Source organism: Caloenas nicobarica, chromosome 24 (assembly GCF_036013445.1).
Source record: "Caloenas nicobarica isolate bCalNic1 chromosome 24, bCalNic1.hap1, whole genome shotgun sequence".
Classification (NCBI taxonomy): domain Eukaryota; kingdom Metazoa; phylum Chordata; class Aves; order Columbiformes; family Columbidae; genus Caloenas; species Caloenas nicobarica.
Genome location: NC_088268.1, coordinates 1,045,113 through 1,058,914, shown reverse-complemented (window position 1 = coordinate 1,058,914; position 13,802 = coordinate 1,045,113). Strand labels below are relative to the sequence as shown.

The 13,802-nt window shown below is 50.8% G+C and overlaps 3 protein-coding genes across 3 annotated transcripts; 1 reads left to right on the top strand and 2 right to left on the bottom strand.

The window, feature by feature from the left end:
* Positions 1 to 2,656: 2,656 nt before the first annotated feature.
* LOC135998295 (feather keratin 1-like) lies at positions 2,657 to 3,460 on the bottom strand. Its single transcript, XM_065651451.1, has 2 exons — positions 3,430 to 3,460; positions 2,657 to 2,985 (listed from the first exon to the last, which is right to left on the bottom strand). The coding sequence occupies exons 1-2, from the start codon at positions 3,458 to 3,460 to the stop codon at positions 2,657 to 2,659; spliced, it is 360 nt and encodes a 119-aa protein (XP_065507523.1).
* Positions 3,461 to 8,678: 5,218 nt separating this feature from the next.
* LOC135997963 (feather keratin 1-like) lies at positions 8,679 to 8,987 on the top strand. The gene has a single exon (XM_065650944.1). It carries the CDS (start codon positions 8,679 to 8,681, stop codon positions 8,985 to 8,987), a length of 309 nt encoding a protein of 102 aa, XP_065507016.1.
* Positions 8,988 to 11,271: 2,284 nt separating this feature from the next.
* LOC135998040 (feather keratin 1-like) lies at positions 11,272 to 12,009 on the bottom strand. The gene is made up of 2 exons (XM_065651089.1): positions 11,937 to 12,009; positions 11,272 to 11,582 (listed from the first exon to the last, which is right to left on the bottom strand). The coding sequence occupies exon 2, from the start codon at positions 11,578 to 11,580 to the stop codon at positions 11,272 to 11,274; it is 309 nt and encodes a 102-aa protein (XP_065507161.1). The 5' UTR covers positions 11,581 to 11,582; positions 11,937 to 12,009.
* Positions 12,010 to 13,802: the final 1,793 nt, after the last annotated feature.

Genomic DNA, 13,802 nt, shown 5'->3' with positions numbered 1-13,802 from the left:
AGAGGGGGGGCAGGGCAGCAATTCCTCTTGCCCTGGCTGCCACTGTGCTGCAGGAGGAGGCTCAAGCAGGAGATGACCTCCGAAGGGTTTACTCTAATTGACAAAAGAGCTGCACTAGGCCATGTAACATCATGCTCAGCAAGAAAATTGTGCCCTGTTTTTCTATAGTAGCTTTTTTTTGGAGAATGGCTGGGCATGAGTCTGCTGGTGCAAGGTGGTTGGTGATTGCTTTTGTTTGACTTGCTTTTATTCTCTTTTGGCCGTTTCCTTCTTTAACTGTCCTTATCTTGACCCAAGGGCATTTTGCTCTCTTTGGATTCCAAGTCTTGTACAATCCCACTGGGACAGTGGAGTGAGTGTGAAAGGCCAGTGGGTGCTTAGTGTTGGCTGGGGTCAACACACCACACTGACCCACAGGCAGTGCATGTCCTCCTCATCTTGGTCCTTCCCTGTCTGTGCCCAGGGCTTTCTGGAAAAGTTTTTGGGGAGAGGAAGGCAGAGAGAGGCAATGGCAGGAAGAGAGGCAGCGGATGTGAGATGAAGTGTCTCAAAGGGCTGTCCAGGAGCTCTCCAAAGCAGCGTGCTGAGCAGCAGCAAAGGCTGCAGAGAGGCTTTCAGCTGAGGAAGGGGAGCAGCTGAACTGTTGTAGGACACAGATAGCATAATGATACGTGTCTACCCAGAGCCCTGATTGGATGCTGACTAGATAGCAGCAAGTCATTCTACTCAGTGGATGAGGGAAAGGCTGTGGAAGTTGTTTAGCTGGACTTTATTAAAGCCTTTGACACTGTTTCCCACAGCATTCTCCTGGAAAGAGTGGCTGCTCATGGCTTGGATGGGTCTAGTCTTCGCTGATTAGTGAGCTGGCTGGCTGGCCAGGCCAGACGAGTTGTGGTGAATGGAATCAAATCCAGCTGGTGGCCAGTCATGACTGGTGTTCCCCAGGGATAAGTATTGGGACCAGTTCTGTTCAATCTCTTTATCAATGATCTGGATGAGGGGATTGAGTGCACCCTCAGGAAGTTTGCAGATGACACCAAGTTGTGTGGGAATGTTTGACTGCTGGAGGGTAGGAAGGTTCTACAGAGGGATCTGGTCCAGCTGGATTGTTGGGCCGAGGCCAGTTGTATGAGGTTCAACAAGGCCAAGTGCTGGGTCGTGTGCTTATGTCACAACAACCAAAATGAACACTAAAGGCTTGGGGAAGAGTGGTTTGAAAGACGTCCAGCAGAAAAGGATGACAGGTACTGGTCGACAGCTGCTGAATATGTGCCAGCAGTGTTCCCTGGTGGCCAAAAATGCCAAGAGCATCCTGGCTTGTATCAGCACTGGTGCAGCCAGCAGAAGCAGGGCAGTAACCGTCCCCCTGTGCTGGGCAAAGCTGAGGTCACACCTCGCATCCTCTGTTCATTTTTGGGCCCCTCATGACAAGAAAGGCCTTGAGGTGCAGGAGTGAGTTCAGAGAAGGGAACAGAGCTGGGGAAGGGGCTGGAGCACAAGTGTGATGGGAGCGGCTGAGGGGTTTCAGCCTGAAGAACAGGAGGCTGAGGGGAGACCTTCTCGCTCTCTGCAACTGCCTGAAAGCAATCTGTAGCATGGAGGGTGTTAGACTGTTCTCCCAAGTAGGAAGTGATAGGGCAAGAGCAAATAGGCTCAAGTTGCTCCAGGGGAGCTTTAGATTGGATATAAGGAAAAATTCCCAACTGAAAGGAGTGTCAGGTGCTGGAACAGACTGCAATGGGATGAGGGATTCATGGGGAAACAGGGCTGGCATCATCTTGCCCAGCTGTGTCCTACAGCAGTTCAGCAGCTCCCTTTCCTCATCTGCAAGCCTCTCTGCAGTGTTTGCTGTTGCTTACCACGCTGCTTTAGAGACATTCTGGACAGCCCTTGGAGACACTCAGCCTGCACTTGCTGCCTCTCTTCCTGCCAATGCCTCTCCCTGCTCCCTCCCTCCAGAAACATTCCCAGGAAGCTCTGGGCACAGAATGGGAAGGGGCAAGATGAGGATGACATGAACTGCCTGTTAGTCTGTGTGGTGTGTGGAACCTGGGCAGAACTAAGCACCCACCCATCGATCTCTCAATCCACTTTCCCAATGGTATGGGAGGAGATTTGGAACAGCAAGAGAGCAAATTACCCTTGGGTCAAGACCAGGAAGCTCTAAGAGGAGAAAAAAAAATGGGAAAACCCAAAAATATCAAGTGATGAAAATGCAATCACCCACAACCTTTCAGCAGATGATCGTTGCTCAACCATCCTTTGAAGAACGACTACTTTGAAAAGACTGGTCACAGTCATTCACTTCATAATCTTTCTGTTAACAACCATTGCCCAACCATCCACAACAACCCCTTCCCACAATCTGTCTGCCTTACAGGGGGACCAGGGCCAAGAGGTCCTCCCTAGACTGGCTTTGTGGGGCTCACAGCCCAGGAGACCACAAAAGAACAGGGACACAAGAGGGAGAGAGGACACAGGAAGATGAGAAAGGCGGCATGGGCCCTGCTTTCTGAGAGCCCAGGCTGGCCCCATCCTTTTGCAAGGGGTGCTGTGGTTGCTCAGCCCCTCTGAAAGAAAACTCAGTGCTCCATCCCCAGTCCAGTACCATCTTGTGGGTTCTTGGGGGGCTTCCCCAGGGCCATCACCAGCAGCTTTAGCAGGGGAAACACCTCCTTGTGCCACAGATGCCGCTGCCCAAGCCAGAGAGACCAAAGCCCCCAGAGTTGATGGGCACTCCCTGAGAGCTGAGGATGCTGCCAACAGCAGCGGAGGTGGAGGATCCCACGGCGGTGTTCTGCGGGAAGGAGCTGAGGATGGGGCCGGGCAGGGTCACCACCACGGGGGAGGGTTGAATGTAAATGTGGGAGTCCTGGCACTGCAGGACACAGGGCTCATTGCAGCTGTTGGCCAGTGGAGTTGGGCCGCAGGGCTGGCAGGGCAGGCACTGGTTGTAGCAGGACATGTCTTGTGGCCTGAGCTGACCTGGGAAAGAGGGAAGGGGGAAGCAGATCAGTGGAAATGGGTGAGGAGCAGCTTGTCAAGGTAAAGGGAGGAGTGGCTTGTCAAGGAAGGCAAGACACAAGCTGGAGACAATAGGTGGAGATTGTGTAGGCGGCACAAACACTTCTTCTTCCCCTCTGGCAAGCCCTGCCATGAGTGACCAAGCCCAGGGGCATCTCTTCCAAGCCCATAGCTCAGGAGACACCTCAGCCACGACCCAGCCATGTCACACCTTCTGGCCCATTCCTTCTCATGTGACAAACAGCTCCCAGACCCTGCAAGGGACTAAAGTGCAGGAATGCAACGAGAAATCATAAAGGAGCAGAAGAAGGAGGGGAAGATAGGGCTTCATACTCACCTTGATCCGAAGCAGAAGGAGTCAAGAGGAGTGGATGAGAGAGTGAGGAGAAGGACTCACTTTTATACTGCTTCTCCACTTCCCCAGGTTCACAGTCATTGCACGCGGGCACTAATTTTCCAAGAGACTCACCCCCAAAGCAAAATATTCTATGTAATGTCAAGGTTGTATTTTGATGTCCGTCAATGCTGCCATTTCATTTCCTCATTGCCAACATTCGTGCTCTGCCATGCAGTCCTCTTTCTTCTGCTGGGATGAGAGTCCAAAGCATATGCCATCAGAATCATGTCATTTTGGGCAGAAGATGAGCCCCATGTTCTGGTGGGACAGGCATCCCCATTCTTAGTGCAGTAAAGCATGGTTTTTTGCATCTCTCTTTGTAGGAACAGGCCCAGCTCTGCCCTACTGTCCTCATGCCCACAGAGCACCCACAGGGTCCTGTTTTTAAAGATGTGCCACATGTATCTCTCTCCTCCCTCTCTCAGCTCGCTTCAGTGTTCACTTGCCATTGCTTCCCTCGGAGGCTGGGCAGTGCCAGTGGTTTCAGCTCTCTTCCTCTTGATAAACTTTGATGTGAGGAGGACATTTCCCAGGCTGAGAATGAAGGGTTTGGTCAGAAAAGCCACGAATCACCTGGTGTTGAATCAGGCACAGCACATGGAGGTCAGGAAGAAGGTCTTCTTCCAGGTAGGTTGGCAAGAAAAGCAAGGCTTGGGTAAAGGCCACCCCAGTGTTAACAGGGCAGCTTCCACGAGAATAGGGCTTACAGAAAATGTGTAGGTGCTCCAAGGGTTCCCTGCCTTGGTCTTTACTGGCAGGATTTGCTGCCAAGAGCTGGGGGCTCCGGACATTCCTTGGAACATCTGGAAGAGGGCAGACTTGCAATAGAGAAGGATCAAGTGTGGGAAAATTTAAACAGATTGGACAGACATGGCGTCACTACAAGGCCACTTTCAATAATGTATGAAAGTTCCAGTGGTCATGGAATGCATGTGAGGAGTGGAAGAAAGCCAATGGGTATCCCCAGGAAGAGCACGAAGGAGGAGCTACGGAATGACAGGCCAGTCAGCCTCACCTCTAGGCCTGCAAAGCCGATGGAGCAAATCATGCTGGAAGCCCTTTCCCAAGGAGAATGGACAAGACAGTAATTGTGAGCGTTCAGGAAAGATTTATGGAGGGGAAACAGGCTTGACAGCCTCACGGCCTTCTTTGAAGATGTGCCTGGCTCCGGTGGATGAGGGAAATGCCGCAAATACTGTGAATCTCATCTAATCAAGGCTTTTGATACTGTCTGCTGTTAGAGTATGCCGGGATGTGCTGATGAAGCCTAAGCTCCACTTGGAATTAAATCTGGCTAGACACGTCAAGGAATACAAGAAGGGCTTCTTCAAGTATATCAGCAGCAAAAGGAAGGCTACGGAAAATATAGGTGTGCTGCTCAATGAGGTGGTTGCCCTGGTGACGGAGGATACAGAGAAGGTACAGTTACTGAATGTCTTCTTTGCTTCCGTCTCTACTGCCAAGAGCGGCCCACAGGAATCCCAGACCCAAGAGGTAACAGACAAAGTCTGGAGAAAGGAAGACTTTTCCTTGGTTGAGGAGAATCAGGTTAGAGATCTTTTAAGCAAACTGGACATCCGCAAGTCCATGGACCCTGATGGGATGCACCCGCGAGTTCTGAGAGAGTTGGCAGATCTGATTGCAAAACCACTCTCCGTCATTTTGGAAAGGTCATGGAGAACAGCAGAGGTGCCTGAGGACTGGAAAAAAGCCAACGTCACGCCAGTCTTTAAAAGGGGTAAGAAGAACGGTCCAGGAAACTACAGTCCAGTAAGCCTCTCCTCCATCCCTGGAACGGTGATGGAACAGCTCATTCTGGATGTCATTGCCAAGCATGTGGAGGACAAGAAGGTTATCAGGAGTAGTCAGCATGGGTTTACCAAGGGGAAACCATGTTTGAGCAACCTGATAGCCTTCTATGATGGTATGAGTGGCCGGGTAGTCGACGGGTGAGCAGTGGATGTTGTCTACCTTGTTTTCAGCAGGGGTTTTGGAACCATCTCTCACAACCTCCTCATAGGCAAGCTCAGGAAGTGCAGGATGGATGAATGCACGGTGAGATGGGTCATGAACTGGCTGGATGGGAGAGCTCATATGGTTGTGATCAATGGTGCAGAGTCTGGTTGGGGGCCTGTAGTTAGTAGCGTTCCCCAGGAGTCAGTATTAGGTCCAGTCCTGTTCGTCAATGACCTGGATGAAGAGACTGAGTGCACCCCTTGCAAGTTTGCTGATGATACCAAACTGGGAGGAAGGGTTGATACACCAGAAGGCTGTGCTGCCGTTCAGTGAGACCTGGACAGGTGGGAGGATGGGGCCTAGAAGAACCTGATGAAAATTAACAAAGGCAAGTGTAGGGTCCTGCACCTGCGGAGGAATAACCCCAGGCACCAGTACAGGTGAGGGGTGGACCTGCTGGAAAACAGCTTTGCGAGAAGGACCTGAGAGTTCTGGTTGGCAACAGGTTGACCGTGAACCAGCTATGTGCCCTTGTGGCCAAGAAGGCAAATGGTACCTGGGATGCATGAGGAAGAGTCTGAGCAGCACGTCAAGGGAGGTTGTCCTCCCCCTCTACTCTGCCTTGGTGAGGCCACATCTGGAGTTACTGGGTCCAGTTCTGGACTCCCCAGTTTAAGAAGGACAAGGCATTACCTGAGAGAGTCCAGTGGCAGGCTACAAAATGATGAGCGTGAAAGAAAGAGCATTTTTCTTATGAGGAAAGATTGAGACATCTGGATCTTGATTGGCTGAATCGTTGGACTGAGACCAACTGTATGAGGTTTAACAAGGCCAAGTGCTGGGTCCTGCACTTGGGTCACAATAGCCCCATGAATACTCCAGAATCCGGGAAGAGTGGCTGGAAAGCTGCCTGGTGGAAAAGGACCTGGGGTGTTGATTGACAGCTGGCTGAGTATGAGCCAGCTTGTGCCCAAGTGGTGAAAAAGGCCATCAGCATCGTGGCTTGTATCAGGAATAGTGTGGCCAGCAGGAGTAAAGTGATCGTGCCAGTGTACTCAGCACTGGTAGGGCCCCACCTTGAATATTGTGTTCAGTTTTGGGCGCGTCGTCCTAAGAAAGACCTTGAGAAAAGGAGGCTGAGGGGAGACCTTATTGCTGTCTACAACTACCTGAAAGGAGGCTGTAGCATGGAGGGTGTTGGTCTGTTCTACCAAGTAGCAAGTGATAGGACAAGAAGAAATTCCTCAAGTTGTGCCAGGAGAGGTTTAGACTGGATATTAGGAAAAAATTATACACGGAGAGGGTGAAGCAGTGGAACAGGCTGTCCAGGGAAGTGTTGAAGTCACCATCCCTGGATGTGTTTAAAATGCGTATAGACGAGGTTCTTAGGGACAGGGTTTAGTGCTAGAGTTAGGCTAAGTTTGGACTCGATGACCATGAGTGTCTCTTCCAACTGAAACGATTCTATGACTCTGTGTTCAGCCTTGAGAAGAGAAGGCCGAGAGGGGATCTGGGAGCCCTCAAACCTCCTCTGGGTAGATGTGCCTTTGGGGCTTGATCATCCCTGAGGAGAGACTCAATGGTGGAAGTCAACAGAAATACAGGCCACATCTCCCTGGTCAAAGACACCAGGCTGTTTTAGGGGGCTCTCCTGAATGCTCTGTGGAGGAAAAGAAAGGGTTGCACAACACATCTACCCACCAGCTGGGACTCATCCCTGGGTCTCATGCTATATACCTTCTCATGGACTTCCCCATGTCTTCTTTGCTATCCCTCAAAGGCCTCCTCAGCTTGGAGCACAATGCAGTACCATTGGAGAGGCATGAATCTTCCCGCATCTCCCCAGTGAGCGAAGGCTGTCAGGACCCTGCAGTGCAACGTGCCAGGAGATGCTCAGAGAGGGGTTGTGCTCAGAATGGCCCCAGGTGTAAAAACAGCTCTGAGACAACTTCAAAGAGGTGATGCACTTCCCTGCCCTGCAGGCATGGAGGCACCTGGAACGCATCCAAGGAGGCCAAGGGAGTGCCTTCAGTATGCAATCTCGCTGGGTTAGTCTCTGTCAAGGCATGGCGAGTCACACTCTAATATTGGATTGGCCGTGTGTAAGGTTTCTGGCGTGAGGCCAAGCCAGGAGTGCGTGCTGTCTGCAGACCCATGTCCCACAGAGGGAAAAATTCCCCTGTGGCCAGAGCTCTGAGCACTGACCTCTACCTGACTACCAATCTCCAGGCAAGACCATTGTGTGTCCTGCAGGTCAGGGTCCAAAACCTGTGGCCAAACTGCACGATGGTGTGAGGAGAGTGGGAGGAATAAGGTGCAGTCCTGGTCACACTCCGAAATGCAGCGAGGAGGGACCTGACTCCATGGCGCTTGTTGAGGAATCAGGGGGGTTTTGGATGACAAAGTGACTAGAGACTGCTGGAGCGATGCAGGAAGGCAGTCAAGGAGGAAGGGAGATGTGTCATGTCCTCAGTCACAGGAGCCTTTGTACACTAGGGAGAGGACTGCATTGGTGGGAAGACGTGCACCTTCATTTCTTTGGAGTTCAAAGCGACCTCACCAGATGTCCCCAGATCCATATTCTCTGTCTGCACAAACCCCTCCAGCACTACAGGGCACATCTTCTGCCTGTACTGAGATGATCTTGCTCAGAAAAAGCCTTGGGCCTCTCATTGTGACTGTTCAAAATAGCGTCCATGGCATAATGGTCATGTCAGAAATGAGGAAATGAAAGTGATGACGGAAACCAAAAAGCAACCTGTGCAATTTTCTAGGGTGTTTTGCTTTGGAGGTGAGTCTACTGGAAAATTACTGCCTGCATGCAGTGACTGTGGGCCTGGGGCTGTGCAGGAGCAGTATAAAAATGGGTCCTTCTCCTCACTCACTCACTCACTCATCCACTACTGTTGTCTCCATCTCCTTGGGATCAAGGTGAGTTTGGAGCCATTTCTTGTCTTTGCCTTCCTCCTCGTCTTCCTCCTTGTCCTCCTGCTCCTTGTCTTCTTCTTCCTCTGGGTTTTCTCAGCACTTACCTGCCCCGTTGCCTTATGCTCGATCTTGGAGCTGCTTAACTTGTGAGAGGGAAAGGAGCAGAGAGTGTGCCATAGAGAGAGGCTGGGGCTTTGCTGATATATTTCCTGAGCTATGAGCAAGGTGGGGACCTATCTCAGCTTGGTGGCACTTGGCAGAGCTCCTTTGGGTGGAGGGTTGGGGTGTCTCTCATGGCAGGCTGTTCTTCAGCCACCCATGGAGCTTTGTTTCCCTCTGCCCTCTCTCCCAGGTTCACATCCAGCCACAAGACATGTCCTGCTACAACCAGTGCCTGCCCTGCCGGCCCTGTGGCCCAACTCCACTGGCCAACAGCTGCAATGAGCCCTGTGTCCAGCAGTGCCAGGACTCCCATGTTTACATCCAGCCCTCCCCCGTGGTGGTGACCCTGCCCGGCCCCATCCTCAGCTCCTTCCCGCAGAACACCGCCGTGGGATCCTCCACCTCCGCTGCTGTTGGCAGCATCCTCAGCTCTCAGGGAGTGCCCATCAACTCTGGGGGCTTTGGCCTCTCTGGCTTGGGCAGCCGCTACTGCAGCACCAGGAGGTGTTTCCCCTGCTAAAGCTGCTCCCTGCATTTGGATCCACCTTATTTCTTTATTTTGACTCATTAAAGTTCTGCTGCATCCTAGACTCTGCTTTCGTGTCATCCTTTCACCTGCAGATGATTTCCCAAGATGCCCAGGGAGACACGTGTTTCTCAGTGGTGGCTTTTGAATGGGGGTTGTTGGGAGTGATTTTGCAGTGACTGTCAACACAGGCTTGCATTGAGTCTGCTTAGTCGTGCACTCTTCAGACACATGGTGTGAATTTTGTGGTTATCCGATGCAGGAACAGGAGCTGGACTCGATGATCCTTGTGGTCCCCACCAACTCAGGACATTCAGTCATTCTAGGATTCTGTGGTAATTTCTATATTTGTCCATCTAGAGAATCACCAAACAGAGTCTAGTGGGTGCCATCTGCTTCGTTGTGTATGCCTTTTCTTTTTCCTTGGTAAACTCAACTGTGATGCAAGTAGTCAGGAGGGAATGTGGTATTGACAAGACATATGCAGTGGCTTGCCAGGAGCGGACAGGAGAACCCATCGTAATCATAACATTCTTAAAGGAAGGGACACAGTGCAGCTGCCTGCCTTTATTGTAGAACCAGAGTAGCACAGAACCACAGAAAGATTTGGATAGGGACAGATCTTTGAATATCCTCTAGTCCAACCTGTGGCAGTTGCACATCCCCCAATGAAGTCTTCCTTTCAGTAGAGCAGTTGATGGCTCCTTAGTGCCTTTTGTGCTCCACTGTGCTTGCCCTTGTCCACACAGCTTAGTCGGTGCCAAGGTACCGACAGTCACACCCCCTCCGACCCCTACCCTGGGCATGGTGACTCCCTACTTTCACCTCCCCCCAGCTGGTGGAGCAGAACAGTTGGGACCCTCAGTCAACAGACAGGGTCCTCAGGCAAGGAGGTTCCCGGGTCCAGGGAAGCAGAGAAGCTTCTGGACCATGCTCATAATGACCACAGCCAGACCCAACCAGGCTATAAAACACTGGATGCCTCCTTTGAGTTAGTCTTCTTTGGACTCTTAGACTTCTTTGGGTATGTGTCAAAGACTGCTCCTTAGACTGGTCACCTAAGGCACATTCCTTGGGGACTTGGACACCTTGCCAAACTGGTAAGCAATCTGGGTCCTCGCTTTCTAATAGAGTGGGAAGATGCACATTTTGAATCATCACTCTAGACTTTTGGGATCTGATATCCTGGAGTTTGAGTCCGCTGTGTAGTAATTAATTCCTGAGTTATTTCCAAACCTGTGTTTCATGGTGTTGTCAGAGTGCTGAATAAACCCCATTTGTAGCTGTTTGTTTGCAAACAGTTCTACATAGATTTATGTTGGTTTGGAGCTTATTTCCCGCCTAAAGTGATTTTTGGGTTTCCTCCATGACACAATCTTCCTGCCATGGGCAGGGCTCTCTATCAGTACATCAAGTTACTCAAAGTTCTTTCAAAATACCTAATCTCCCACTCTGCTTAGTACTCATCCGATAGATAGAACTGCTCTCATGCAAGAAAGACCTTGACCAAGTGGTACAAGTTGGGGAGCCAGCAAGGTGTAAGGCCTGGAGCAAATCTCTGAGGAGGAGAGTCTGAAGGCACAAGGCTCACTGAGTGTGGAATATGCTTTCGCAGGAGGTATAAAATCATTGCAGAGAAGCAATGGACACTGACATCTGTCGTAGAATTGTATCAAACTCCAGATGGGCAGCGAAGTTTAGAATGCAGAGGTTCACTCGAAGTATGACTAAGCACACTCAAAGCAAGCCCATGTTAACAGTCACTGCAAAAACATCCTCAACAATCCCTTCCCAGAACCACATCTGAGGACCAGGTCTGACCCTGGGCATCTTGTGAGAACATCTGCAGGTGAAAGAAAGACACAGAGACATGAGATGGGATGCAGCAGAGCTTTAATGAGGCAAAAGAGGAAAATTAGTTTGATCAAAGTGGAGACCCCAGTGTAAGAAGTACCAGGGGCAGACAGAAGTCTGTGACCCATGTCTGTGGTAGAGGCCCTGCCAGATATTTATCTGCCTGCTCCACAGAGGGAGCAGGGCCAGCAGATCCCCACCAGCCTGGCTTTGTGGGGCTCACAACCCAGGGGAGAACAAGAGAACAAGGACACAAGAGGGAGAGGGGAAAGATGGCATGGGCCATGCTTTCTGAGAGCCCCGGCTGGTCCTGTCCTTTTGCGAGGGGTGCTGTGGTTGGTCAGGCCCTCTGAAACCGACAACCTGATGCTCCATCGCCAGTCCGGTTCCATCTGGGTCTTCCCCAGGGCCATCACCAGCAGATTTAGCAGGGGAAACACCTCCTTGTGCCGCAGACGCCGCTGCCCAAGCCAGAGAGGCCAAAGCCCCCGGAGTTGATGGGCACTCCCTGAGAGCTGAGGATGCTGCCAACAGCAGCGGAGGTGGAGGATCCCACGGCGGTGTTCTGCGGGAAGGAGCTGAGGATGGGGCCGGGCAGGGTCACCACCACGGGGGAGGGCTGGATGTAAACGTGGGAGTCCTGGCACTGCTGGACACAGGGCTCATTGCAGCTGTTGGCCAGTGGGGTTGGGCCGCAGGGCTGGCAGGGCAGGCACTGGTTGTAGCAAGACATGTCTTGTGACTGGAACTGCACCTGGGAGGGGGAGAGGGCAGGAGGAAGCAGATTATGAGGGATGGTTGAAGAGCAGCTTGTCACTCCAGATTATGGAAACCCTTTCTCTCAGCCCAAAAGAGCACCTACAAACAGCAACCAAGTCCAGGGAGATCCCTTCCTTGTCCGTATCTCAGGAGACATCTCAGTGAAGCCCCGACTTCTCTCCATGGTATATCTCTTATCCTTACTTCTCCCATGACAAGGAGCCCCATGACCCAGCACAAGAAAAAGGGGCAAGTTTGTGCTGAGAAATTCTGGAGAGGATAAAGGTGCAGGAGGAACAGCAGGAAGAGGAGAAAGAGCTTCAGACTCACCTTGTTCCCAAAGAGATGGAGGTGAGAGGAGTGGATGAGACAGTGAGGAGAAGGACCCACTTTTATCCTGCTCCTGCACTGCCCCAGGCCCACATTCACTGCACGTGGGCAGTAATTTTCCAGTAGACTCAACCCCAAAGCAAAATATCCTACCCAATTGCACTGGTTGCATTTGGGTTTCCTGCCACTCTCCCATTTTATTTCCTCATTTCTGACATAGCTGGTCTGCCATACAAGCTCCTTTCATGTGCCAGGATGAAACACCCAGTGATATCCCTGGCAAGATCGTGTCTGTACGTGGTGAAGATGTGCCCTTGAGGGCTGAGGTGTCCCATGCAGACAGGGTATGTTGGCTTGGGGCAGTGAAGTTCAATTGTTTGCAACTCCCATTGCAGGAAGAGGTTTCTGTTGTCTTGCTCTTGATGCCCTTTGCTCTGGGGACAGCATTTGCCAGGCTCTCTGAGTATGCAGGGTGTGGTTAGGAAAGGCAAAGCCCACCTGCTATTGAACCAGGCAAATCAGTTGAAGGGCAAGAAAAAGTTCTTCTTCCAGGTAGGTCAGCAGCAAAAGAGAGACTTGTGCAAAGGCTGAATGAAGCAGCTTCAGCAGGGACAGGTGTTATAGGAAAGGCAGAGGTATTCCCTGGGTTCTTGGCATTGGTCTTGAGTGGCAGGATTTGCTGTCTAAAGATCAGGCTCCTGCAGGTCCTTGGAAAGTCTAGAGCATGAACAACTTCCCCACGGTAGCGGAGGATCAAGTGTGAGAACATTTAAAAAGACTGGACTGACATGAGTGCACCAGGGTGAGCTGGTTTGACCGAAAGTGAATTAATTTTCTTCATGCAGTTAGGAACCTTTCTTTTCTGTAGGTATTGTTTATAGTTCATAGCCTTGAAGGCACTGTTTTGTCTGAACAAATCCTTTTCTTTTCAGCAAAGTGCAGAACAAGCCCTATCTTGCAGATGTCTGTAATGTCTTTGTGTTTGCCTTGAAGGCATCATTTTCTCCCTAGTCAATTCCGTTCTTCCAAGCGAAGTGTGAACTAGACCTTATCTCGCAGATGTTCAGTGTAGTGTGTAGCTACCTTTGGTAAATAAGATCAAAACTTTATAGCACACAGCTTACTAATTAACATGAAGCAGACAGTATATTTAAAATCACACAACCTTACAATTCTAGGTGGTTCATGCTATTTAGTATGCGTTTACTTAAGCTAAGTGATTGCTATGAAACTTAAATTGGGCTCATCCAGTGATCTGTGAGTAGTAAAAGATCATCACCATTCAGCCACACTTGCTGAGCAGAGAGCAGAGAGCTCACAGTAGCTTAGCCAGGCTGTCATATTTATAGAATAAAGTTGTTGGCTCCCAGTAAAATCACACACAGTGGGAAAAGTATGGACAAGATTTCTTGCACTCACAACTTATCGGTGTTCAGTGTGATGTTCTGCTTCCTTGTAGGTTTCCTAACAGGAGTTCTTGGCCTGGCTGCAGCTCAGGCCTTTCCCTCCTTTGGAGTCTATATGAAACTGTTGCTGGTTTGGCAGGAGGGTGGGATGGTGGAATGCATCCACCACACTCCATCTTTGAGTACAAGCAGCTTGCCAGTATGAAAAATTGCCATACTGGCACAAAACCAGCAAAGGCCCATGGAACCCATGGAACGACTGGAGACCCTGAGGCAGGAGGCACTGCACGAGGTAGTGTGGTTCACCCTGGAAGAGAGAAGTCCCCAGGACAGGCTTCCTAGAAACGGGTAAAAAAGATGATGGGAAGGAGTCCAGAATATAGAGCCAGACACTCCTAATCCTATCCACTGAAGGAACAAAAGGTGACAGGCACCTATTGCAATACGGGAAATTCCACAG